The 27836-nt window shown below is 42.3% G+C and overlaps 1 protein-coding gene and 2 long non-coding RNA genes across 4 annotated transcripts in view; all 3 read right to left on the minus strand.

Annotated features, from left to right (window-relative positions):
* The window catches only part of GALNT2 (polypeptide N-acetylgalactosaminyltransferase 2), a 93579-nt gene extending 82066 nt beyond the window's left edge, over window positions 1-11513 (minus strand). The window contains exon 1 of the mRNA XM_042875649.1: window positions 11360-11513. Within this exon, the coding sequence (XP_042731583.1) occupies window positions 11360-11476 (117 nt within the window). The 5' untranslated portion in view covers window positions 11477-11513. The remainder of the gene's footprint in view (window positions 1-11359) is intronic.
* A 1120-nt stretch (window positions 11514-12633) lies between these two features.
* Window positions 12634-15120, minus strand: LOC122182430. Of its 2 annotated transcripts, none has more exons than XR_006179800.1 (4): window positions 15096-15120; window positions 14177-14274; window positions 13652-13726; window positions 12634-12877 (listed from the first exon to the last, which is right to left on the minus strand). It is a non-coding gene; the product is annotated as an uncharacterized LOC122182430 (long non-coding RNA). The 2 variants fall into 2 exon arrangements; XR_006179799.1 differs by lacking the exon at window positions 12634-12877 and adding an exon at window positions 13287-13364.
* Window positions 15121-17803: 2683 nt separating this feature from the next.
* On the minus strand, window positions 17804-26982 carry LOC122182424. The gene is made up of 3 exons (XR_006179798.1): window positions 26936-26982; window positions 18656-18722; window positions 17804-18217 (listed from the first exon to the last, which is right to left on the minus strand). It is a non-coding gene; the product is annotated as an uncharacterized LOC122182424 (long non-coding RNA).
* Between the last annotated feature and the right edge of the window lie 854 nt (window positions 26983-27836).

Below are 27836 nucleotides of genomic sequence, written 5' to 3' on the forward strand. Positions count from 1 at the left end.
AAAACCCTATCTTAACTAAGGAAGTGCATAAGATTTTTTTAGGAAAAGATCTACCTTGTGTCACAATGTTCTCACAAAGAACCACGACATTACTAAAGGAAAGTGAAACAGTTATATAGTTATTAGAAATTAGCAATGCACTCAAAGTAAGAACATGGTGTGTGATGCTCAAAACAAAAAATTATTAACAACTGAAGAAAACTGTAGATACTTTTTAGCTGTTTTGCTTATATAAATAAATGCTTCTGGGTTTTTTTGTTTGTTTGTTTGTTTGGGGGGGGGAGGGTGAAGGTGGGTTGGAGGTTTCACTGTAATTGCTGTACTTGAATGATTTGTCCTAATTCACAGAAATTACCATTTCAAGCACAAGGTATTTCCTTTAGTCATGCTAGTTGTACATTTTTTTTTAAATGACAATCATAGAATAATATTAAGATCATACTCCCACTAACTTCCATCCAACCAACACCTCGATTACTCATCATTATGAACTAGCTTTCATTACAAACTGTGTTCATTACTAAAACTGTTATTTCTTTACATGGTTTCATCAATCCTCACATGACTTAAAGTCACTCAAGCAGGAATTCACAAAAAAATATGTCTTCAAAATAATATACAGTTGAAGAGCAATTGGTTCAGGCATTGTAAAGTACTCAAAGGAGGTAACACCTGAAGTACTCTCATACTGCAAGAGTTATCTAACAACATAACTAAATTGCCTTCTGCTTTTCTGTGTTGTTGTTTTGTGGTTATTTTTTTTTTTAATAACTTTTGGAACACCAAGAGCATTTCTATTATTTTGGGAGGGAGTCATTATAAGATGCACAAAATTCAGCAATTCTGTTGCATATTTATCCAAATCTGTCACTGGAAACTGTCTGAGACAACGCTTTCATGAGAGGACAACCACAGTCACGGTTAATCAGAACAAATGCCAAAATATTTCAAAACCATTGCCTGCATCTGAGCTGTAGCTCAGATTTGAAATAAACATCGAAATATCACAACCCTAAACAAAACTGAACATGCATGAACTGAAGGTTTCAGAAGTGGTGAACATCAGCTACGTAAGATCAGGCACTATCCATGGTTGTCTGCATAGCTTGCCACCCACAGTATCATACCCAGATCCACAATGCAGTCCAGTCTTGATCTCCTCAAAGCTTAGCAGCTCTAGGTCACATCACACTTCAATACCAGAGCCTGAAAGGCTTGAGTTATTCTTTTTCCTTTGAGTACAAATTGGGACATTATCATTTGTTGGAGTCTGTTCCATTCCTGAGTTTTATCCCATACAAGCCAACTCTCTGCTACATCTTGTCAAGAAATGCATAGACTGAAAGGGTTGTTTGGAACAGAAGACAAACCCTAAAAGATGACCACAAGAGAATCTTGACTGTAAGACCGCAGCTTCACTCCCATGTCTAAATACCATAAGAAAAAAGCCCTTTCTTAAACTTACAAAGTAGAAAGAACCTGTCAAGACCACTCAATCATTCGCACAACAGAACTGGGACTCCAGACAGTGCTATAAGGCAAACAACAGTCAAAATACTCCTGAATTTCACTGATCTTTCCAATATTGTCAGAGACTGTTTGCAACAGCTGAGCTGTTCAACAAATCACTACTTTTACTGACAACTTAGCAAATCTGCTTCTTGAATATTTGCTGCATGCTTAATTTAAAAAAAAAAAAAAAAAACTACAACTACTTTAAAACATTCAATAAAGACACAATCATGGCCCCATATGAAACATTTACAACCATTAGAGAAAGATTAAAAAAAGAAATCTCACACCCCAAGGCCATGCATGTATGTAAAAACTTAGGATTTGCTTAAGCCTCTTGCTCTTGAGATGGCAAGCACATAGGAGAGAGAACTAAGTGAGCACAGAATGAGGTTACCTTGCCTTTCTAGCTATTGTTCCTAGGATGCAAGTAATGTTTTCCTGGAACACCACTATAATTTGCATTAGTTATCACAGTAGGTAACCAAAATGGATTTTTAAGCAAACAGCTTTCACTGTATATCAAGTCAGGTACTTCATGCCTAGGCTAACATGAGCATTAAGATCAATCTCTTGCTTTTTTTTTTATATAGTAGAGAATGTTCAGATATTGGGAATAACTGAACAACTGCACCTTAACCAAAGAAAATGCATCACTGCAACATCTCTCACAACCCTGACAGTCACCGCAGATGAGTCCTTGAAATTTTTTTTCCCTCCCTCGATCAGTAGAGGCTTATTTGTCCTGATGTGTTTCTAACTCACAATCACAGCAGAGGCATCAACACTTCCACTCAGCTCCCTTTCCCCTTACTTTTCACACATCAGCTTCAGAACAAAACCTAAAGAGACAAACAAGTGCTACTGTTTGCTAGGCTGCTGCCAACTGCTCTCAGTTGAAACGCTTCTCTCTGACTGCAAATACCTTTTTAGTTTAACTAGCAAGATCTGCAACATATGACCTGACACAGCTTAGCAAATGGGGCAGAGGCTCTTTCACAGACATCTATCCATTTAAAAGGTATTAAAAACAGCTCTTGAGAGTGTAGGAAGAGAACCAAGCTCCAGCTTGCTACTGCACTGCACTTGCTACAATTACTGTTCCTCATCATCACCTACAAAAGACTCTAAATGAAACCTAGATGCTGCCATCAGTTGAACAAAAAAAACCAACATTTCTAAATTAAAACTTAAAAAAGCATCATCTAACCATGTGTCTGGGTAATAACATACTAGAACACCAATTGTCCATAAAGACTAAATGGCATGGCTCATTTTTGGGTCAGTGGTATTTTACTGGCAAAGCAACAGGGCAAGAACCCAAACGTATGCTGTGTTGTGCAAGCACAGGTCAGAGGAGTAAAGAATACATGTTTTCCAGAAATAGGTAATGCAGGAGAAAACGAGCAGACTGAATGGATGATCTGCTATGGTCTGAAGCATTCCACTGTAACAGGAGAGCACCGTAACAAGGAGTTAATACACTGTCTGGACAACATATGCACTCCTCATTTCATGGAATACTCCAGCAGAAAATACTGTAATCCAATCACTCCCACATTTTTGATAGGTCTGCTTACCACAGTACTGGTTTTGTGAGAGGGACATTCCCCAGTGTTTGAACAAAGACCAGTAATGATACAGGCCAATCCACCATTAGCTGGTAGCAGCTAGCTAACAAATGAAATATGGAAATTTTCCTTACTGAGGTCTTAAGAGAACCTGCATGTCTTTGAGCGAACAGACTTTTCCATTTAAGGAAAAAAAAAAAAAAAAAAAAGAGTTAAGCTATATAAAAACTAGTATTTCACCTCGCTGTAACGTACCCATACCCACATACTGACCATCCTTAAACCAACAGGGCAGCTAAAGCAAATTATTTTAGTAACCAAAAGTAATTTAAGCTGTGCAGATTGTTTTCAGGGTAGTTAAACATTTGAAACTTCATACAACAAGGAAACATTTTCTTCTCATCAAGTCATGGCTCTTAGAGGATTTGTTCACAATAGCATTAGTTCAGTGCCAACCTTTTGACAAATCTTTCCCTAAGTTCTTTTTGTTTCAAACAGCTCCTTTACTCAGTACGGACAATCTACTGCAGTTTGCTAATCCCCAAACTCAGCAGAATCTTTGGGCGCTGTCTGTTTTCCTTAAAGAGAGCACCCACATTGCATGGTAACTTTACAACTTCAGAAAGTTACTAAGTAGTTGAATCTGTAAACTTTTCAATTGGCTCTTTCTTCCATAAGAAACTGTAGTTATAAAGATGACAAATCCAAATGATTGCTTTTGATGTATACCACACAGTAATTTTTGTGGATGTATGTTCTTTTATTATCTCATTCCTTTTCCCACTTGAGCTTCATAAGCAGAGCTCAGAATTATTATGGGCAGGGATGCTCTCTTCATATAGATGGTTCCTTTAGATAGATGGTGTTCTCTGCCAGGTGGTTCAGGGATTCAAGTTTGCATTTTAACTCATTTAAATGACAATAAACACACCCAATGTTTAATAATTAACAAACCCAATGTCTAAAAATAAAAAGTGGTGAAAATAAATAGTTTAAACACATGGAAAAGCAACTGGAAAAATAAAGTGCTGACAGGCTTCAAACACAGCTGCTGCAAACTGCTATCACGTGAACAAGTTGTTTTGTAACAAATTAATACACTGAGAAGCCCCTCCTACAAAACCTACCATAAAGCCACACAGAAAATGCGCTATATTCCAACAGGGGAAGTATAGGTTACAGCTTTAAGAAAGAAAACAGATGCTGAATTTTTCGCTTTCTTGATCATTAATAACTGCTGCAGGACTCAGTAAGTACTCCTGCTTCATTCATGGTAAGATTGTTTGGCAAGTGAACTCTTATGAATGACAGGTAAGCGTGCACTCGGTGTGCGCCACTCACACACAGTAATTTATCTTCCCTCCTCAATTCATCCCCTAATTCTTTAGAAGCTCACAGAAAGGGAAAAACAGATGAGCACACACTCACTTCAAAACAAACAGCATAACAGAATGCACTCCTTAAAATTCATATACCCGATGATGCCACCAGTTTGAATTTCATGATGACAACAGAACAACCTTATGCAACACCCACTCTGATATTCTGTTTCCCTCCACCCCAATATATGCAGGCAGTGACATTCAACTCCCTATTACTGAAGAAAAAAAATGAGAGTGTCTCACTACTTCCTGCAAATTCATTTTTAGAATTCAAATCTATTGCCAACACATGGCACTGCCAACATACTGGCAATGCATTGCTCCTCCAATAGCACCTACTAAAAAAATCACATTTAGTAACAAGCTATCAATGTCCAGTCCATTAAAGTTGTACACAGCCTGGCTACACACTGATGGGTGCCATTACAACTGAGCAGCCATCTGAGAAGGTTATGTAAGAAAACATTTAAATGGCCCAAACCAACTTCAAAACACAAGCATATATTTATCATTTGCACCGACTACCTGAGCAGCTTAAATTCATCACTTGAGTTGACAGGATCAGTTGCATCCTAACTTTTTGTTTCCAAATAGATGTATTTTATCCCAAGGTATCATGTATAGAATTCTTCGTGAAAATATATGTAGTTGCAAAAAAATCAAGTAAAACTACATTTTCTAGGCCATGCATAGGTCTTATTTTTGAAACAGTTTCCAGACATGCAACTAGAGTTAACCTCTCATGACAGCCAGTACAGATACAAAGGCATCTCTTCTCTGCAACAGAGCAGCATTGTGAGCAGGCTTTCTAGCAGATAATATCCAATCTCTTATCTGACCTCTCATCATCTGATAAAACAGCATCAGTTACACACAAGCTCTTAGATATCACATCATACTGGAAAGCAAGAGAGGGGAGAAGAGGAGTGAAAAACAAAATCAAAATTTCTCAGGAAAAAAAAACAACCATGGAATTATCATGTAATGTTGAAGACAGAGATTGAAGTTCTCCAGCATGTATCAATGTTCTATTGTTCTAGATTGGTCTCAAGACCAAGCCATCACTATTTCATTTTGTTAGTCACAACTGAGATAGATATTGAACATTCTTTTACTTAATGTGAAGTAATCTTTCTATATTAGAAAATATTACATTCCATGTTACATTTTAAGTTATATTTTTGGAAGCAGCAGGAATACATTGAAAGAATGACTGACATTTGTTTACAACACATTTCAAACTGCATGACTGACAGGTAGACAAAAAAGGTAGGATACGTGGCACACTTTGTTCACATTCCAGTTAATTTTCTAACCATCTCTCAAAGGACATCATTACTAGAATTTACAAACTTTTGTACGCAGAGATCACAGTAACCAACAAACTACAGCAGTGGAATAACACAGAGAAGCACAGTTAACTATTACAACGCTAGGAAAAGTGGAAAAGCAGCTTAACTACTCTGTTTCATGTAACCTCAAAGTCACTCTTGCTCCCTCAGTCCATTCCATCATCCCTAATGTCCTGCTTCCTTTCTGTTTACACAACAAAAATAGATATCAACTGTTCAAGGGCGATAGCATCCAAACCAAAGCCAGAGTCATCAGTTCCTACACTGATGGGTAGGTTGTGAGGGATGACACAGCATTCTTATGTCTAAGAATTTACTTCTTACTGCCCTGTGAGAACAAAAAACAACAAAAAACCTCTGTTTGGAAGCATTTCAAATTGCATGGGCGATGCGAGGAAGAGCCTCATGCAACCACAGACCTAAAGAAGCTGCACAGGGTTTGCAGGTGGCTGTCTTTTCCGCACAGCTGAAGTTAAATTCATGAAAGAAACAATCTACAAAGATAAGGCAGTAATTTCACCAAGTGACATTTTAAATTAAGAAAGCACACACACGACAAACTTCAGAGACTTTACATTCCAGCAAGAGAAGGACAGCTTTATCAAAGTGCCAAGGTATTTCATTGCTTTCACAGTTGTTATAGAATTATGTATAGCAGAAAAACACTTTTGGGACAGGAAATAGCTACCTGTTAAATAGCAGAACATCCCTTTCTGTCTTCTTGCTCCTCCTAGGAAGCAAATGCCACATGACAATGTGTCTTCATTTGTCTTAAGATCGAGATATTGGAAATCACATTCAATGTGGCATCATTACAAGGCACTGCAGTTACCCTTAAGGAAGCAATAAACTAAACTTTCAATACTTAGCCATTAAAACTGGCAATGTCTTCCTTAGACAAAAGCAGACAACAGAAGTGATGTTACTTTCAATCCCCTTCCAAAAAGGAGTTCTCCTGCCGTGAGAAAAACAATCAAAAGAATTTGCACTCCACTGTTTCATTCTCTGACAAAAACTGGCTAATGCACCTACAGCTAAAACACACTTCCTTTTTCCTCCTACTTTAACCTTCAAAAAGAAACTCAAGTGCACTAAGTCTGTCGAACACACAGCTCTCCTTCTCCTGTCATTATGCACACATAATGGTACACCTAAGAGCCTCACTTAAGACTAACCGAAATAGTTTGTCTGTTCCAAATGAAGAAAAGAGGAAGAGAAAGCAGCCCTTATGCTGGAAGGAGTTGTAAAATTGGATCCTTGTAAAATCCCAAAGAAAGCAGCTGCTTTCTTTTCTCCCTGCTTTCCCCAAACGATTTACTTACTTTCAGTCAATCTCATACTCCAGATATCATAGTTTACCTTTGAATTTCTTTCACCTTAGCTAGCTTCATGGTACAGCCACTACCAAAAGCCTACTGAAAAGAAAAAAAAAAAAAAAAAAAAAAAGAAAAACCACTACTGCTTCCTCCCTGCCCCAAAAACACACAAGCCCAGGGAACTGAAGGAAAAACCCCAGAGCAGCACAACGCACTGGGTTGTAACCAGTTCTGCAGGAGCAGTCTGCCTCCCTGTGGCTCAGCTAAAATCAATCCAATTTCTGCAACTCATTCTATCGCACCCAGAAAATCTGGCAAGCCAGAGGCTTAATGGGCCTTTAGTCCAAAGTGTTTCAGAGCTGGTTTTTTTTTCCACTTTTTTTTTTTTTATTTTTAATTTTTGTTTGGTTTTGGAGGAGGGAATATAATGAAAAAGAGGTTTCTAATTTTAAACATGGCAAAAATTATCCAGCTTTGATTGCCTAGTAACTGTTTTACTCTGTTTCTCTAAAGTGAGAGGAGGCACAGCAGTGAGGGAGGGGGAAGAGGTCTACATTAAAAGAAAAAAAAAAAAAAAAAACAGATCACCACCTTCACATAGCAACAAAAGCCAAAGCTTGTCAGTGCTTTAGTACCTAAATCCAGAAGACTCCAAACATTGGCTTAGCTGCCGCTTTGCCTAGCAGGCATCTCCTCTCAATGCCTCCGCTTACAACACAGTGCTTACAGGTCTCCTCCAGGGTACGCCCATGAGGATTTCACTCTTGGCAGCAATTGAGGTGTTTGGTGCTTTCCTTCACCCTGCCTGAAGGGCTCCATTCAGCAGGCCTTCTGCTGTAATGCTTGGAAGGACAGGCTGTTTTGTTGTTTCATACCCAGTCGTCACTCATTTGCGGAAGAACTTAGTTGTTAAGGGACGCAAAACAAAACCCGAAACAAGTTAAATGATTTCCAAATACACCGATTTTGATTCACACCACTCTTTGAAGACTGGGGCAGTATCACTGGGGGATATCACCAGGGCGATTCCAGCTTGGGAGGGCACGCATCATTTCTAACCATACTGAAGAAGCTGCTCTACTTTGTTCTGGGACACAGAGCACAGACTACATTTGCAGTGGGTTAAGAAATATGCCCACAAGAAGGAAAGTTCCAGTCTCCACTCCAAAGGCTGTTTAATAAAAAGCACAGTAAGTGAGCACAAGAGCAACCCACATTTTTCAGTCTCACAACTGCTGGGCTTGCGACTTGCTTTCTTCTGTGTTACAGACTCTGTCTGTGGAACTATTTCACTAACCATTAAACAAGTGAGACAGACTTGCTCTTTCCAATCTACAACTCAGTGACCTGGCTGGACAAGGAGCAAGCTGAACCCCTGGTTCTCATGCTTAAAGTCACTTTCATTGGAGATTAAAAAGAATATGAAGGAGAAGTGATTCTGTCACCTCTAAGCACATTTGAATGAAAAGCTTCAACTTTGCCCCTTCTCTTCCTTTTAAGAAAAAAAGAAAAAGCGGTCTCATACCTTAAATTCCAGAAGTGGAAGAAGTAATTTCATCCTACTACTGCTTTGTGCCTAGTTCCAAAACATGAAATATTTCTCCTGAGTGTTATTATTATCCACATATTTATTAATGAGATGGCTTCTACTTTGTGTGCTGTAGCTCCACTTGTGCACACTCAGCTCCTTCTGCCTACCTAGCCAGAGCAGCGCATACAGGGCTGTGGCTCCCACCACTGCTCCCAGAGGCTGAATGCTTGGTCAAGGATACTGCACACTGGAGCATCCAAATGGCTTGAAATGTTAGAAGTGAAGAACCAAAATATGTAGAAGCTTACATCAACTCTGACACACCTCTACTAAGAAAAAAAATAAAGCATTCTTCTCTGTTTCTCAGGTGTAAGGCCAGAAAAGGGCAAATACTTACATCTCTTTTAAAGGAAATGGGAATTGACTGTGTCTTCACAGCACAGAGTGTCATACCAAACAAGTCCGGGGTGTCCAGACAATACATCAGGTCTGAATATGGAAAAAAATCATTCTTATGGAAAAACCATTCTGTTTGTCTAACTAGATCTGTAATTAACATGCAAATTACTTATTCACATAAATGAAGAATGATCCCCTTCTGGCTTCTGTAATTTTAGAGCCTCAACATGGCATACACTTCAATTTATAAGAAACGATGCTCTTCTGTAAGCAACCCTGTTTTCATTGCATTGAAATAGTGGGAAAGCAATGAAAACTATGTGAAGTCATACAAACCAAGAAATTTACTACAGCGGGGTTTCTGTTCATAAGTTTAAGGCAGTTTGTGCTGTTGCTTTGTACCAGGGTCTGACACTAAGTTAATAAGGCTTTTATCGAGATTCAAAAGCTATTACATTACACACATCTTCCCATACTTACATTTGCTAACCTACACTGGGGCCCAGGATTAAATTTTACGCTTCACTGACAGAAAATAGAATCCTCAATCACCAATCCACACATAATTGTTAATTTCCCCACTTGTTTCTCATGGCCATAGTACCTATTTTGTTCCTTACCACAAGCTTAGTTTAAGCTTTCACATTCTTAAGCCCAACACTGAGCTTCGGCTCATGCTTACAGAATATCTCATTTACTTTAAACTCATCTTTGCTAAAACTCTCCAGTTACCCATACTGGTAAGGTATATTAAACTGCTAGCAGAATGATGACAAGTTACAAGGCTGAAGCAAGCATCAGGGATTGTAGATCTCTTCAACCCATAATAGAAAGTCATACTACTATCAATAAGGAATAGCAGCAGGTTCTAGTAGATTAAGCACTAGAGTTGTTCTCAGAAAAACTGGTTTCTTTTCTGTTTTATTCTCACCTGGTCTTCTAGGTGACCTTGTGCAAATCACCATCTCCATGCTGCCGTTTCCCCAGCAGTAAAAATGAATTGAGCTCAGCTACAAATCTGACTGGGAACTCAAAATGAAACATACTGGGAGTTAAAAAATCTATTTCCCTATCTGCGGATACATGCTCCTTTGATAGCTTTGCGTTATCCCATTATGCATCAGCAGTAGCGTAAGATTGCTTTTAGTTTCTAAACACACTCTGGTGGTTCCTCAAGAGAGGCTTCAGGGTACTGCCTTACTTTTTATCTCATGCTTCATCTATTTCCGCTACTGTATCTGCTCTGAGAACCTGTATATAGGATACAAGCTTAACACTGCAACATACTGCTGTGTCAACAGCCACTGTCCCGCAGACACAAGGGGCAAAGAAAAGGACACAACAGAGCACTGAGGCAGCCTGAGAGCGGTTCTCTCCCCAGACCCCTGTTCCCCTCAGTAACACCGTAAGTCAGCTTGCAAGCTCCGCTCCCATGGCTTGTACAGGAACCAGTCAAGATCTTCGCCCGGAACACACACACTGACGAGCAGCACTGCATCAAAGTAACCGTACAGAGATCCCCGTGGCTGTGCTGGAGGAGCACCAGTTGGCTCACCTGCCAGCAGTGCCATTTTTAGCAAACAGCACGGCTCAGCCGCGGAGCGCTCTGCTCCTCACCCTCTGCCCATCTCTGGGTTCGCCTGGGAAATCTTTTACAAGAAAGCTCACTTTCCAGAGGCTTGGCCACCGCAGCAGCAGGGTTTGCGGAAGCTCCCGACTTTGGAGAGGCACATGCAAATCCACGCATTCACAACTCATTATTCCAAGCGGAGTTATGGGGTGAAAGACTCTGCCTCGCACCTCGCCCTACCATAGCACCGCTCTGACCCACGCCGATGGGAACGGCGGAGCGTTCAACTTCCCCCTTTTTCTCCCAACGACGGACCACCAAACCACCTCCAAACGCTCTCCCAGAACAATACCAAGGGGAAAGGACCATTAAAACAAATAAAATAAAACACGATGAGCGGAGAAAGCCCGACGCAGCCCCGGCCCACGATCAGCCCGGCTCTCCGGCGGGTAGGAGAATCCCACGTAAGAAGGAGATGCCCGGGGTGGGAACGACGCCCCACTGCCCCCGGCCCGCGACGTGGCTCAGCGCGGTTGGGCGGGAGCCAGTCTGAAGTCCACCGAGCAGCCGCCCGCCCCGTGGAACGCGCTGGGGCGGGAGGAGAAACATAAAAATAAAGGGGAAAGGGTGGGGAGGAGCGGCGCGGAAGGGCGCCCCCCCGCACACGCCGAGGGCGCCCCGCAGCCCGCCGGGGGCTCGCAGCCGGGCACGGCGCCTCGCGCTCACCTTCCTGCCGCCGCCGCCGCCGGCCAGCGCGGCGCTGCCGCCCGAGTACATGTAGTAAGCGATGCCCAGAACCCAGAGGAAGGCGAAGCAGAGGAGCAGCCGGGACCTGCGCCGCATCGTCCCCCGCGCCGCCGCCAGGCCACCAGGAAACGGCCAGCAGCAGCAGCAGCCGCCGCGCCCGCCGCCACCGCCGCCGCGCAGGGTCAGGGGGCAGAGGGCGAGCGCCCGCCCCCCGACCAATCCCGCGCCGCCCGGCCCCGCGGGGGGCGGGGAAGGGCGGGGCCGTCGGCATCGCCATGGTTGCAGCACGCCGGGCCGCCGCCGCCGCTCCCCCGCGAGTTCAGAGACGCGCGCCGCGCCTGGCGGCCGGCGGACAGACCCAGGCGGCGGCGGCGGGATGCTCGCTGCTCCGCTCCTCCTGTTCTTGAGGCCCCTTAGGCGGGCGGTGGTCCGGTGGTCCTCGCTACGCCTTGGAAAGGGGCGGCTCAGGGCTGCAATTCTAAGCTTTAAGGTTTTCTCCGTTGCCTCGCTAAGTTTTCTCAACGGGTGGCTTTATCACCGCCCATTTGGGCCCGGCACCGCTTTTCTCTGCTCCGTCTGTTCGCGCCACTATCAGACTTCTGCCGGTGCGTTTGCACGGACGGCCGCAGAGACCCTCTGGACTGCGAGTCATACCAGGGTGCAGCAGGGGCTCGGTGCTAAGTTTGCTGTGTTAGAGAGAAAAGATACAGCAGTCCAAAGAAACTGCACAGATGCTCACTTGCCTCTCCAGAGAGCCATGTCTGGCCTGGAACTGCCCAGGCAGAAGTCACCTGGTGTGCTCTCCTGCCTGCCACAGTCCCACGGGAGGGGAGGGATGGATGAAAAGTCAGAGGAAGAAATCAAAGCTGAGTAATTCCCATAGGAAGCATAAAATAACATCACTTCTTTCTTCTGAACAAATGACTCTTTCAAATAAACTCAACATTGTGATTCTCGATGCGGCTCTAGGCAGCCTGGTGTAGTGGTTGGCAACCCTGCAGGCAGGGGGATTGAAATTAGATGATCTTTGAAGTCCTTTTCAAGCCAAGCCATTCTATGATTCTTGTGTTTGGAGGGAGATAGAGAGAGGCATCAATTTGTGCAGAACGCAAATTTTGGAATCAAACAGCTGGCATCCCTTGAAGTGAGGTACACTGGAGAGTATGGGCTGCCAGGAGACACACACATGTTTAGGATGGGATTTTTTTATTTATCCAAAGAGTGTTAGATGCAAGTGAGCACCGTAACTGTAAAAACCTGCATCTAAAAAGGCACACACATACACACCACTCCAAAGGCTAAATTCTCATTACCAATGTTTCCAGTGTAATTTGGAGCAGTCTCAGCAGTCCAGGGTTGTCAACATGCTGATAAACTCCAGCTCTGTCAGCTGGAGGTGAGATGGCGAAGCAGCTTCCCCACTGCTGTGCGGACTCCTTCGCCAGGCAGATGTGCTGGGGGGAGAACACTGTTCCTTCTATGGCCCTGCAGAGAAAACTTCACACATGGATATGTCAAGTAATCAATTCTGGAGCCATAATCCCATTTAACCTTACACATTCTGCAGGCCACTTACTCTTCAAATGCCTTGCAAAGCCTACGGAATCTTTTCTTGCCCTTTTCATAGTCTAAAAGATGTTGAGACAGCCTTCAAAGGTCCTCCTGAAGCCTCAGGTATTTTCACTGATTTTAGCAATGTGCTTAGATAGATTTTTCCCTTTCCAGCAAAATTAGCCAGCCATGCATGTACAGAAAATCCTTCTGTAGCTGCACACTCCACAAGCTTACTGAAATAATCCTCTGCACATGCTCAATCACAGTTTTCAAAGCCTTATAACTCAGGCAAATCAAAACTAATTTCCTCTTGAACAAGCAAAGGCACATCTACTTAAAGGAAGGCTACTTACATGTCAGAGTTCACTTCTCAGCCTTCTGCTGATAAAGTTGCAGAAATGCTCAAGAAATGCTGTAAGGATCTATTTAGCTCAAAAAAAAAAAAAAAAACCCCAAAAAAAAAAAAAAAACACTTTTTCTTGCCTCTTCCCTCCTTCCCCCCACTCTCCTGATATTCTGAACTGGCTGAACCAGTTCTGTTCAAATCCTTCCAAATTATTCACATTTGGAAAAAGCCCAAAGCCGGAAGATTTCCTTCTGAAGCACTTTTATTTCAGTGACCACAGGAAACATAGAGGTTTAGGATGGAAAATATGATATAGCTTTAACTTTAGGAAAAGCTGCCTGTTGTATTACGACACATTTGCATGCACATACCTCTTTGCCTCAGAAGTCCTAACATGTTTAGTCAGCAAGTCAAGTCAGATACGCACACACACAAAAAAAGGCAACCTTCAATTAAAGCAAGGAATAGGAGAAAAAAAAAAATGTAAAACATTTAAAACCGATTTTTCCTAGCACATTTCAAAAGAAAATATTAGCATATTTTAAGAGCAGCATTGCTAGAATGATTCACTGAATTCAAATGCTTCTGTATCAACCACAGTGCTTTAAACAAAAGGGAGATCAATCATGTGAAAGTACAAATAGGGGTGAAATTTGCAGAAGGATTCATCAAAACTTTTTCTTTGATCTGTAATGCAGCACCTAGATTCAATGGGCCAAATCCTGCTCTCCTTAGCTAGGGTGTAAACCAGGGGTTATTTCACCACATACATTTGAGAGCAGGTATAGAAACAGACACAAGTAGGATCAGAGGCTAATTCAGGGTGTTAGCATTCACCTGCTTGTAACTAAAGACCACAAACATTGCTCAGCCTTTTCTGGAGTGAAATGACCTACCTGGAGGTAAATGAATACTCCATCAGTGAGAACGGAAAGCAGTCCTCCCCTCTAGAAATAAGCAAATCAATCCCTTACTCACACACACAGTCTTGCCCCTGGAAAGATGGGAGTAAAGATCAGGTCTAAAACCCAGAAAATATGTTTTAAACACTTTTAAAAGCCCAAATTCTGACCAAGCTGCCTGAATCTTTTTGATATACAGAAGCTAATGTTCATAACAGATTCATTTCAGATTATATTTTTTCAAAGTCACGCAGTTATGTCAGAAGGTATATTATTCCCTCCCTCTCAAGAAAATGGTTACTCATTAGCCTGATGTAAGACGTGTTATAACAGAGAAACCACATATTAACAAGAAATGTAAAATACATCTGCAGGGATAAAGGTTTGTTAATACATAGAGAGCTTGAGCTGAATACTCAGCCTGACTGAGTTTGTGTTTGTAGTGAAAGAATTGTGTTTGTAGTGAAAGATCCTGAACCTGCAAACGTTTATGCAAATGTTTAACTTCATTCAGTGCACATTCCCACCGGAGTCAGTCGGACTACTCAGATGTTTGAAATTATATGCTCATGGCTGAGTACTTGCAGGATTAAAGGTTAAGTGCAGCTAGCAGGTCTGAAAAATCTACGTGGGTGTTTTGCAATTCCTCACTGCACAGTGGCAACAATGAGACACAGCCTACCTCCTTCGTTAAAGACATGGGAGTCAGCATGTCCTTTCCCATCTGTTTAGATGACAAGAACTATGTTTGTTTAATTTTTTAGCACAGCTTCTGATGCTACCCAGAGTAGGCAGACATGCTGGCAATAGTGTTCTAGAGTGGCTCACTTCCAGAAAATCTTGTTACCCTCCAAGAACGCTGTTGGAGCTGTTAAAACCCCAAGCAGCAAACATTGTATCATGCAAGTTTCACCTTGAGAACAGCGTGTCATCCTGCCTGACCAAAGAGTACACCTTGCGAAGCCGGAGTACTTTCAGGTCCATTAGAGCTGAACTTCTCTCTCTGCAGACTTTGACATCAATAAGCAATGACTATTTCCCCTGGAAGAAGGTTTTTGGTTGTTTTTTTTTTTTTTTTTTGATGCTGTTTCCCCACTAGAGATCAAATAATACATTACATCACGTGATGCAGATAAAGCAAACACCATATTTTCTCGCAGAGGTTTACAGTGTCACCTTAAGTCCATGTTCTTCCAAGGCAAATAATCTGCATTTGGAAGTTCTTCTTCTCTATTAAAGTTGAAAGTTCAACATCCTTTGCAGTCTTTTTTGTTTTATGAACAGAGGAAGTAGACTTTTTTTTTTCCTTGCAGGTGGTGAAAGCTAAACTGTTTTTTTGGCTAGGATAGAGTTAACTTTCTTTCTGGTAGCAGGTTCACTGCTATGTTTTGCATTTTGAACTGGGCTTACACTAAGCTGTAAGGACATTCCAGCTTCCGGTGCTGTACTGCCAGCACGAGGCTGGGAATGCACATGGAGATGGAGGGACAGAGCCAGGACAGCTGACCCAAACTGGCCAAAGGAATGTCCCATATCATACAGGGTCATGTGGAACAATAAAACTGGAGGAGCTGGCCAAGGAGCTGCCACTGCTGAGGAACTGAGTGTGCAGAGTGAAAACATGGTGATCAATTGTTTTGTGCATCACTTGTCTTGCATATTCTTCTGTCATTATTATCATTGTTATTATCCCCTTTTCCTTCTATGTCCTATTACACTGTCTTTGTAACAATCCATGAGTTTCACCATTTTTCTACTTCTCTCCCCCCCCACTCTACTGTGGGAGGCGATAGCAAACAGCACCATGGTGCTGAGATGAATGCTGGGTTAAAACACAACAAGACAAAGAAAGAACAACTCAGCCTTCGGTAGGCCTCCTGCTAAGGATGGCAGCAACCAGTACAAACTACAGATGCACTGCCAACTATTCTTCCTAAGCTGAGTCACTTAGTGAGTCCGATTGAACTTCAGCAGCACATAAAAAAAAACCCCTCTTGCAGCATTCTGGAGGCTGATCATCAGATTTCAAGATGTGATATGGCTCAGAAGCATCTCTCAAAGGTGATGATAGGCAGGTGAGAATCAGCCATGGAGAGAGACTTGCCGAATCAGCGACCTCACCTTTGATTGGGACAATTCGATCCTCATTTGTTGCATTTATCTGAATTCTCAGGATCACGCTTGATTTCTTGTTGTTGCCAGGAGTGGTAAAGACTAGTGATCTACAGTCTGAGACAGCGCAGGAAATTCCTTCCTCTCCTCTCAAGCATGCTGTCGTCACAGTGATGTGCAGCCATAGGACTATGTACTAGCCTAGCATCTGAGGCTACAGGTGAACACAGAGTGCTAATGCATAGTACAGTAGTCTGGTTTTGAGAAAAAAATAGATGTGAACTCTTCACACAGTGTCTCTGTAACCTCAACTGGTATTTTATATGTTCAAACTTATAATCCAGATCAGCAATGTGAGGCTGTCTATGATACAGCAAAGCATAGAAACTGCTGCTAAACTAGCTGACAGCAAAATTCCTGGAGAATTGGAAAGAAGTTTCCTCAACTCAAAGCATTCTGCCAGAAGCAGCTTTTACTCATCTCTTTAACTAAAATCTTTCCTAGCTAATTGCACTGACACCAGCTCACCACATGAGATATGAGAGAACGAAGACAAGACAAAATGGAAAGAGGAATGAAGGAAGATCTGTAGGAAGGGAGCTGAGATTGCAAGGAAGCCATGTAGGGCCTTCCCATTTGAAGTTACAGAGCTGTATTCAGACTATCTGTCTGCAGCATCCAAAGTGGAATGAATGGCGATTCAGACAGCCTGCTTCCCAAGATGTCAGACCTTGCCTTCTTATACAATCAACAGGGAGAGGATGATGCTTAACTACTTAACATAGGTACCATAAATGCTTCTCTTCAGTGACTACACGTTTCAGAAGGGGAGTGAGAGTAAGCCTTTCTATATAATATCTTAGCTTCATTTGGATAATGGAGTGGAAAAAAAGTGGAAAATGTCTCCTTACTTTGTCTTCGCTTCCTTTATAGTAGGTGTTAAAGTGATTTCAGCTAGAGCCACTGAAAGCAGGTTTTCCGCTACCTGGAGAAGCACCCTAATCACTGACAATGACAAGGTAATTCCAGAGGTGCCATAACAGACAGGCTGAATAGAGCTCGTGTATATATATATTTATTTTTATTTTTTTTAAAGAATAATGAGAGGAAATATTTCTATGTTCACACTGTTGTCTCCCACTCAGATGCACACAGAAGAGCCCATGCCTCAGAAGTGATGTGCTGCCTGGAGCAGCCTACCTACACAATTCATCCTGGGCACTACATGGTCTTATGGTCAGCAGTGGTGCACATTCCCAAAGGCTTCTCCATGCTTGACAAGTGACACACACCTGGCCTAGCATCATGCCTACTTTTTCCTTTTACAACCACAGCCAAACAAATCCCAGTGATTCATTTTTAATCGATACTCTAGATTGTACTCCCAGATATTGCTCAAGAATATTTTGCATTGTGCAATTAGAAGTAGTCTTTTCCCACAGCACATTAAAAATAAACATGTCACTTTATCCTGTTCTTTTGCATACTTGCCAGTTCATGAAATGTGGTGTTTGGATCTCACAGTCTTTATACCAAATGACATAGGTTCTTCTGTATCACACGTAAGAGCATATTTTGTGCAAGACAGAAGAGATGCTCATAGCTGCTTCAGTTCACATACTCTGTATAAGTCATATATTGATTTCTCCTGAATTTAATCTTTCAATATCTTGGAACAGACAATAAATGGGCTCACTCACCACAGGCAATGGAAGTTGACCCCCCCTTCGTGGCCTTTATAACCCTTTTATCTTCAAACCTTTATCATCATCTGCTGAAATCACGAAAGACGTTGTTGGTTTCACTCCGTTTTCAGAAACAAATCATGAGAAATCACTTCTACAGCATTCCACTTCCCACAGTGGTAGCCAGATCCACCCTCTATGTAACACTTCTGAACCACGATGAACTTGGCCCCAACATCTATCACACAAAATAATTCAAAAGAGGAAAAAAGGATTGCACCATGTATTTTCCATGCCCTTTGGTCTTTCAAGAGTTTCAGGTAAAGAAAGTGTTTTCTTCCAAGACAAACAGAAAATAAAAGACCATTCCATCATGTTTTTATAAGATCTGCAGGTTTGTGAACTGATTCTACATCTTTTTCCTTTCTCGTTCAACTGCAGCACCATACAATGTTTTATCTGGCTTTCTGAACTACTGAACTGAGAGAGACAAGTACCGCATGGAGAAATGGCCAGATAATTATTTGACTTTTACTTGTAAATTAGAATCTTCCTGTTCATACGGGTGTAAATGAGGCCTCCTCAGCTGAAATAATACTTTTGGCAGCAGAAGTTCTCCGGCAAGATTATTCCTTCTATATAGGAATATTCTATCTTTTGTCTGAGAGAGAGATACCTGCTTTAATTGTCGTCTCACATGCACTGATGGAAACTGGGCATCAACTCTGCAGAAGGCCACTTCTCTGCAACAGGATGAAAGTGGTGTAAGTGGAGAAAAATAAGCAGCTTTCTCAGGGAGTGCTAGAAAAGGAGGAGACCATCAAAAGAGAGAGGACACACCCTCTTCTTGGGCACATGTTAACATATCCTGACTTAGGACAGCCTGGCACAAGAGATGTGGCTACACACTGCAGCCTTTCTCCATCACTGGTGAAGGAGAAAATCCCACACTCTAGGAAGTGCTCTCTACTGCAATGCTGGGAATAGGGAATGCTATGATGCTGAACAAGAAAACTGCCGTTTCTGATTTCCCAGCTTTGTAAGCAGCATTTCTATCATATACTTGTTTTTCAATTATCTTGTCTGAGTGATCCCTTCTGTATGGAAGTCCCAGAATAATGTTACAGGAACAAACATCTTTGGCTGCATCGCACAGTGTAAAACCAGAAAAATCTGTGTCCTTGCTACAGAAGAGATCACTAGATACTTGCCTAGGCACACTAATGTGCCTGCAGAGGTGCAGCAGGACAGAAGAGACAAATGGTGCACATGCAGTATTGACTTTGGCAGCTGTATGCCACACGAAGCATAGTTGAAACTCTACCTCTAAACAGCAGAGCCTCTGCCAAGCTGAGCAGTGTCTTACCCAAACCATGATCTGAGTCATCTGCCATTTCAGCATCATGCTTGCTACCTGCCCTGAGGCAGGTCAGACCTGGGGCTCCTGCTGATGAGAGCAGAGAGCAGGCAGGAAGCTGTGTGCATTGCCACACCTGAAGGCAAGGATCCCATCAGGAAGATGTTCCTGTCACAGCACGCTAGCCAGGCACACATCTACATACCACAGACAAACCCTGTACTTCAGAAGTAACTCCCTGTGCTCCCACACTTTCACAAAGCTCTGTCAAGGCACTGCAAGAGGACTTCAGCCAGAACAGAAGCAATATTCCCTGTGCTTGGGCACTGGGGTTTTCCTACTCTTTGCAGAGCTGTATGCAGTTGGGAAGCCTCACCTGCTGCAGAACCACTATCAAATTTTATCTCTCTCTTCCTTTTTAATGTTTCAGCTTATTAACTCCACAGATTTCATCTTTCTTCTTGGCAGGCGGAATTCTTTTAAAGTCAGTGAAGGGCAGTGCATTTTCTTGCTGCAATTAATCACATGCTCTCTGGCATGTGACTAAATAACAATAATTAACCCAGCAGCTGGAGTTTCCCTGGGTTGGACCATGATGCTCTGTGCTGGCTTCTCTATAGTGTTTGCTTGCTCTCAGTTTGTCTACACTGCTTTCTTGGCTAGCTTACCTTAAGGCATACCATGTGCTTGAGTAACAATAATAAATAGGAAAAAATGAGGTAGTTCATGTGGTTATTATTTTAGTTAGATTTTCTGTTCTAAAAGCCAAGAAAACATCAGCAGGCCCAATACACCCAGAAGAACAGGTTGTTTTTTGTAATTTTTTTTTTTTTTTCTTTTTTTAACTCTACTCACTAAAAACATTGAGCTGTTGCATAGCTGTATCAAAGAGTTTGATGGGACACCAAATTAGCTCAGAATCCCACTGGTACTTTAGTTGCTGGATTTGGTCAGCAATGAGCTCATATAATGGCTGACAAAGAGAGAGAGGAAAGATGTCTGCATTTGGAAGACATGAACAGATTCAGATCTCAGATGCTCATCGGGGTCAGCCTGCACATGTCATTCTTTCAGTTCTTGAAAAATTGTACAAAGATAGTGCACAGAAAAGAAGGCTTGAAATAAAATGCCAGTAGTCCTGACAAGATTCTTTAGCATGCAGGTGACAGAGCACCAGCACAGTTTGCTAAGGAGAGAGAAGCTGTGGAGTCACCTCCATGGAGATCTTCACAAGCCACCTGGACTTGAGTCTGGGCAGCCTGCTCTGAGAGTCCCTGCTCAAACAGTTGGACCAGATCACCTACAGAGGTCCCTTGCAACCTTAGTCACACTGTGATCCTCTGACTCCTGCAGCCCACTGTCCCAGCCAAGGAAACAGAGCTCTATTGGGAACGAGGCAGTACTTAGTAAATGTCTCAGAGTAGCCAGTATGCTTCTGACAGCCAAATAAATGCAAAATAAAAGGGCTCACATTTATAGAGACATGATAGGTCTGCACTGAGATTCATCATATGCAGGAGTTACTTCTTCTAGACTTGTGTTGATTCCATGGGAATGAACTCTTCACAGAGAGACCTCTCCAATGTAAGATAGCCTACTACAGTTGTGCTTCTATTCTGAACTCCCAGTGAAAAGTGACGCTACCAAGAGCTGAGGCAAGTCTGAATAAATTAGTTATCTGAGTCAAGGTCTCTTCATAGCATGCAACCAGTCACCACCTTCTAATCTAATCCTTCCTACAAAGATTTTCCTTTGCCTTCCTCAGGAAGCACTCAGAGAGCTGTGAAATGGACTTATGTTAGGCCATTTGTGGTGGATCAGATCCTACAGCACGTTATGAGCAATGTTTGCACTTGCAGTAGGCTCCCCCATTGTTAGTTGTCGCAAAGATACAACTAAGAATGTATGCTGCTCTCAGTCTTGCTGACGCCTTTAGTAAAGCCTGCACAGATCCTGTATCTGCTCTACTGAAAAGACACCAGTATAGAGGCTGCTAATCTAGCACCATTCTGAACCACTAATTTCACTAGGACAAATAAACAAAAACAGCACTACCACCAGCAATAACAAAACTGATGCAATTGGCATTTACTATATTTTCAGCTCATTATTTCCACTGGAATTTCAGGCACGAAAACAACCCCGCACAGGAAAAATAGCAATCAGGTATAGGTAGAATGAATATCCTCTGGAAGCAAAGAGATATATCTTGACAATTGATTACACAGATGGGAAAATCTTATGAAGAGTGGCAAAGCTGACAACAGTTTGGGAGCACTGGCAACATCCCAAAGGCTAATGAAAGTATCCTCTCCATTCAGTGTTTCTTGACATCTCCCCCGAGTGCAAGGTTAGAAACTGTACATTTTTTGTGTTGAGACAAATTCTTTCAGGCTTGTCACAAGTACAGATGCTGCAATTGCCAACCCAGGGCTATAAGACTCAAAAAAGGCTATACTTCTGTCTTTTTTTTTTTTTTTTTTTTTTTTTGCGCTAAAGATGACTCTTGTAACATCTTGACTCCTGAGCAAGATGAATTCTGTCACTGTGCCAATTATTTGCACTAGGCAGTGGAGGGCAAAGATAAGGTTTCAGATGTGCCCCACTTATGTGTCAAAATACTGCAACACTGACAAGTACTTTAGTGCCATGTATTCCCAGAATACTAAACTTCTTTCTAGGACTGCCTTTTACTGTACAGTATGACTCCTTTCATGCTTTTGAATATCAGCATTCCTTTTCACTTGCACTTAGGCTAGAAAGAGAAGAAAGCCTTTCACAAAAATTAGGATTATGTTTTTTCCAGTCTCTGCTCGTGGATGTAGCACCTGTGAACTATCCACACAAGCAGAGATTAGAAGTCTCAGAACTAAGATATACTTACAGCTTTTCCACCCTGAAGTGTTCTTTATCAGATCTTAACCTACTATTTATCTTAGCAAGATTTAAAAAAAGGGATGCTTTATTACCTAGCTCAATATCTTCTTGCCATCTTCAGAGATGATGGAGTGGAGAGTGCACTTATAAAATCTGCAGATGACATGAAGGTGGGAGTGGATGCAAGCACTTCAGAAGATGGGATCAGAATACAAAATGATCTCAAGACATTAGAGAAATAGCCCAAAATGAGCAAGTTGGAATTCAGTAACAACCTGTACAAAGCACTGCACACGTAAAATGAAAGATCAAATGTACAAATACAAAACGCAGAATCATGGAAGAGGTGAAGAGACTGCAAAAAAGGATGTGAGAACTACAGGTAGGGCTCAAAGCAAATATGAGCGAAGCAGGAAAATCTCACACTGATGTATTATTACATGTGCATCATATGCAATGAGATTATTCAGCTCTGCAGGGCACTGGTTCTCACACAGCTGGAGAACTGGATCTAGTTCTGCATGGCTTGAATAAGAGCAACAAGAATAAAAGAGGTTTAAGCAACATGATCAATCAGAAATAGCTCAGATAATTAAATTGATCCTTGCAGAAGCTCTAAAGGGAGGTTTGATAATAATTTACCAATATGTGAAGAACTGTTCAAGTGAGGACAACAATCACTCCCTTAGCCTAGTTTTCAGGAAAGAATCAACTAGATCCTACAGAATAACAGATTTAAGTCAGATATCAGCAGAAAATCCAAGGCTGCCTAACAATCTTTGGTAATGACTCAGCTCACTGGATTTTCAGGCATGAAAACAACCCTACATAGGAAATATAGCATCAAGTAAAATTCTTCTGGAAAAAAAGAGACTAGGGACTCTCTGCTAGTGAAGGACTTCAGGAGTAGATCAAGCGGTACTAAAGTTGTCCCTTCTCCAAGAGGGATCACATACACATTCTCAGTGCACTTACCCATCTTCTCAGCTTTCTCAAACCTGTCTTATCAATACCTCCATCCAAATGCTTTGATTTGCAGGTGCATACAGCTGAAGTTCAGCTGCAGGTGTTTTTCTGTCTCTTCAATTCTTCAGTAGTTATTAATATGGAATCAGATGCCTTTCCTTTCTCATGCTCTAGGTGAGCAAGAAGGAAGCACTCTTATCATCTTGCTCTGCTCCCTGCTTGCACACATGGGTTTCCCAACAGTAAGAGCTGTGGGGGCTTGCATTCCCCCTGCTCTCCCCAGTGCACTGCACACTCTACCAACTATGTGGCATGGCTACAAGTGAGCAATCACAACTAACTCCTTTCCAGTCACTCTCAGATATAATTCTGAGCTGGGACTCCACCTGTAATAGCTTCCAGTCATCCTGAATTTTTATCCTCACAGTGGTGGAAAGTAGAGAACGCTTTTTTCCAGGGCTCAGCTATCTGTGGAGACCCTCAGGCTCTAATCTCTACCTCACTGAATACAAAGCCTGAGGCTGCAGTATTTCAGGGACTCACAGCCCGACCTGTGGGATGCAGTGCAAGTGCTGAGTGACAGTGACTTGCTGCCTGAATCTGCTCTGCCATGTGCTGCAGACTGAGGTGCAGCATCACCACATGCGAGATAACTTTAAATTATAAGAAACAGCTGAAGGAGGAAGGAGCACCATGCACACTGATCTGCACTGCTTCACAGTAGCTTTTACAAATGACTTTGTTCACAGCCCTAAGAACCCCAGCAATGCAATTAGCACGGAGCATAAAGCTGGATAGCAACCTCAGGTGTGCAACCAGCACAGGTAAACAGATGGGACAACTGCTTGCATCGCCCTGCAGGGCTTCTGTTATGGATGGAGAATATTTTTCCTCTGCCCCCACAGACAGCCAAACCAATGTCAAGAGGTAATAAAATGAAACGTATAAGCTTTACTGCTGTAATTCTTTTTTCTTAGAAATTAAAAAAAAAAAAAAAGGAAAAAACTGTGATTGCCTGCATTTTCACTAGGCTTTTTAGATCAAAAAAGACTTTAAATTTGAAAAATAAAAGGCTTCTGAAACTCTAACTTGCTCCTAACAAGCTGCTGAGATCAGTGAGAAATCAACTGCACACATGCACACAAGTGATCTCAAGCCACCCCAGAAAAGGTTAACATTTTTAACATCCTTCAGTACCTTTCTTCTTTCCTTCTTTTCACAGCTTTTTTTTTCCCCCAGCTTCTTTCTTCCCATTCCCTAATTTCCCCTTCCAGCCTCCCTTAAGAAAAATGAACTCTCAATAAATTCCACTTCTTTCAGCCTCTTTCACTTCTCTTCTAGCCCTGTACTCTAATACTTTTCTTTCTTCTACTTCCTTTACTTACTATACCCAGGGATACATTTCCTCAGCCATTTACTGATTTATTCATATATTTACTGCTTTTGGCTGTTGTCCTCACAGAAGCCCTCACATTTCCCATCGGCTCCCAGATTTGGCTCATGTCCCTGCAGCTGGAGAAAGCTTCCCCTCTAGCTATGGGCACACCACAGCTGCAGCTGACCTGACACCCAGATTTCAGTCAGTTCAGTTTTAACAGTGGGACCAGAGCTCTGAAGGGCATAGTATGGACTGCAAGATCTGCCTAGGATTCTAATAAATTCATGGGGGCTTAATGGTAGCTCACCTTTATGCTGCAACAGCTGCACAATGTCCAAACAAGCCATAATTACATAGTAAAATAACTGAAAGAAGCAACAGGGATCTCACAATAATGATTGTATCATGGCAGCTTTTAGATACCTGCACCTTATCACATCTCGCTCCGGAACATTGCAAGTATTGAAGATGCCCAGGAGAAATGATCCTGCCTAAAAACAATGGCAGAGGGAGTGCACTCCTTCCCCAGTACATCCTTTCACCAGCTCACTGCTGACCCAGCACATCCTTGCCTAGAGCTTGCCAGATGCCCAAGAGTAGAGGGCATTGGCCTCATGGATGCTCTCTACAGAGTTCATGAAGAAACAACCGTTCCCAGTGCAGATCAGGACCTTCCATAGCCCACAGCGTGCAATGCTCAGGGGTCCAGGCAGGAAGAGAGTAATGAAGATTGACTTTTTGGATAACAACTCTCATCTCCAAAAGCCCTGATTGTGTGATAATCCTGTCCATGAGAATTTTGCTTTTGTGCTCAAAAGAATAAGAGAAGCCTTATGTCATTTAATTCTCTTAAGATACAACAGACAAGAAAGGGGATAAAGAAAAAAAAAAACCACAAAAGGGAAACTAACAGGAAAACCAGGCCAGCATGGTTTAGGAATGAAATCCTGGTGTTTCCACTGATGCTGATTTAAGTCCCAGTTTCTCAGCAGGGCCAGATCCCCAAAGGTATTTGAATGTAGAACTAGCACATGAAACAAAGACGAGGGTTGTACTTAATACAGTTGTGTGAAACCCTTTGATGGTAAGCCCTGAAGATAAGGGAGTGATATTCAAACTCACTAGAGCATAACAGTCTAGTTTAACTTGGCTGAGAGTCAAGCACTGTGTGCTGTTCCTACACAATGTAGGAAACTGCACAGTGGCTGTGTTCAATAAATAAATGATGATAACAAAATCTGAAGAATAACCAGAAGAATACATGGAAATGACTTACGTGTGAGATTCCCTTAGATACAACTCTTTGCCTTCAGCAAAGTGAAATACACTTCCACTGTAGGCTTATGGTAAGACAACTATTACTTTATACCTATTATTCCAAGTCAGCAAAAACAATAATCTGAGACTGCAATGGGTCAAATAGTCTATAAGTTATCAGGCAGATTATAGTGCAGGTCTGTGGACCAAATAGATGATGCTCTGGAGACAGTGAGTGAAGCATTAAAGATATCTGAATTCTTCCCTTAACATACAGCCCAACCTTTGCATCTTGATGATCAGCGAGGCTTGCTTACAGTGCATTGCTTGTTATTTGTGAGAGAGGACTAGGGGAAAATAAAAAGGCTGGATGAGTAAGAAGGCACAAAAGCCTTGATGGAACAATATCACAGATGTTATCCTGCCTATTGTTTTTTCCAAAATGCTGCAGTGAAGCAAGGGATTTCTAGGCACAGGATACTGACATAGGAGATTTTTCTATGGATTGGTACTTTTCTTTTGAAAACAAGTGCAAGTCACAAAAGATGAAATTGTACTAATAAAATGTTTTGTAGTGGGCAAGATAAATAGCCTAGGGTTATGGCCAAGCAGGTGAGCTCCAGTTGGTATTAGCTATACAAAATTGTCAGTGTTGAAAGTGTCCTTGAGATCACTGAGTCTGATCCCCCTGTTAAAGCAAGTACTTTGCAGTTAGTCACACAGGTAGGCATCCAGATGGGCCTTGAATATCTCCATAAAAGGAGACTCCACAACCTCTCTGGGCAGTCTATGCCAGTGCTCTGTCACCCTTGCCATAAAGAAGTTACTCTTCATGTTTGTACGGAACTTCCTTTGTTCAGGTTTTAGGCCATTGCTCCTTATCCTATTGCTAGACAGCGCCAAGAAAAGGCTGGCCTCCTCATTTTGCTTCCCACCCCCTTTAAATATTTATAAATATTAGCCAGACTTCCATTCAGTCTTTTTTTCTTCAGGCTGAACACAGCCAGGTGTAGCAATTGGACAGATCAACACAAAGGGAAAGGCATTACAACAAATGTGTGGCAAGAGAAGGACCAACACAATAGAAAGCTGCTGTAAATGAAGGGAAAAAGATTACTCACCCATTTCTGAAAATTCTAGGTTCACATAAGAAAGTTTCAACAAGAAAGGATCTCCAGAATCTCTTCCCAGGGGCAGTCAGCCCTTAAAAGAGGTCTAAGAGAGATGCAGCCAGACTCCACCCCCTTCCAGTTGCACAGGTGAATTGACTTCACCTGTGCTCCCAGGACTGACCGGGTCCTTTCCCCAGGTGCTCAATCCACAGTTCAGGCAGTGACTCAACAGTTACCATACACCTAGGTCACTCAGCCTTTCCTCATACGAGAGATGCTCCAGGCCTTTTATCATCTTTGTGGTCCTCTGCTGGACTCCTTCTAGGAGATCTCTGTCTTTTTTAAACTGGGGGGCCCAGAACTCTTTGTAATGCACTCCACGAAACCATTGGCCTTCTTGGCCACAAAGGCACACTGCTGGCTCGTGCCCAACCTGTTGTCCACCAGAACATCCAGGTCCTTCTCTGCAGAGCTCATCTCCAGCATGTCATCCCCTATCCTGTACTGATGTTATTTCTTCCCTTGTGCAAGACCCTACATTTGCTCTCATTAAATCTAATTAAATCAACAGGCTCCTCTTTGCCCAACTCTTCAGTTTGTCCAGGTCTTATTGCACAGCCTCACACTCCAAATCAATACTTTGTATTGGAAGCTACTGGCCACCAGTAGACATCTCAGTTACTTCGGGTAGGCATTGAAGATCCAGCCCAGCTTCTAATGTAACTGGAAGCACTGCTGTATTGGAACAAGTAAGCAGCTATCCTCTGGCTTGGCTGCTGGCCTCCAGCTATGATCAGGGTGGCACAAGGCATGGGACATCTCTGCAGACAGCAAGGCAGCAGAGCTGTGTTCACAGCCAGCGAGGAATTCTTGAAGGGCAGTACCAGTGACTTGCCATTGTAATAGACTC

This window comes from Lagopus leucura, unplaced genomic scaffold (genome assembly GCF_019238085.1).
Source record: "Lagopus leucura isolate 7727_CA_CO unplaced genomic scaffold, USGS_WTPT01 Super-Scaffold_73, whole genome shotgun sequence".
In the NCBI taxonomy this organism is placed as follows: Eukaryota; Metazoa; Chordata; class Aves; order Galliformes; family Phasianidae; genus Lagopus; species Lagopus leucura.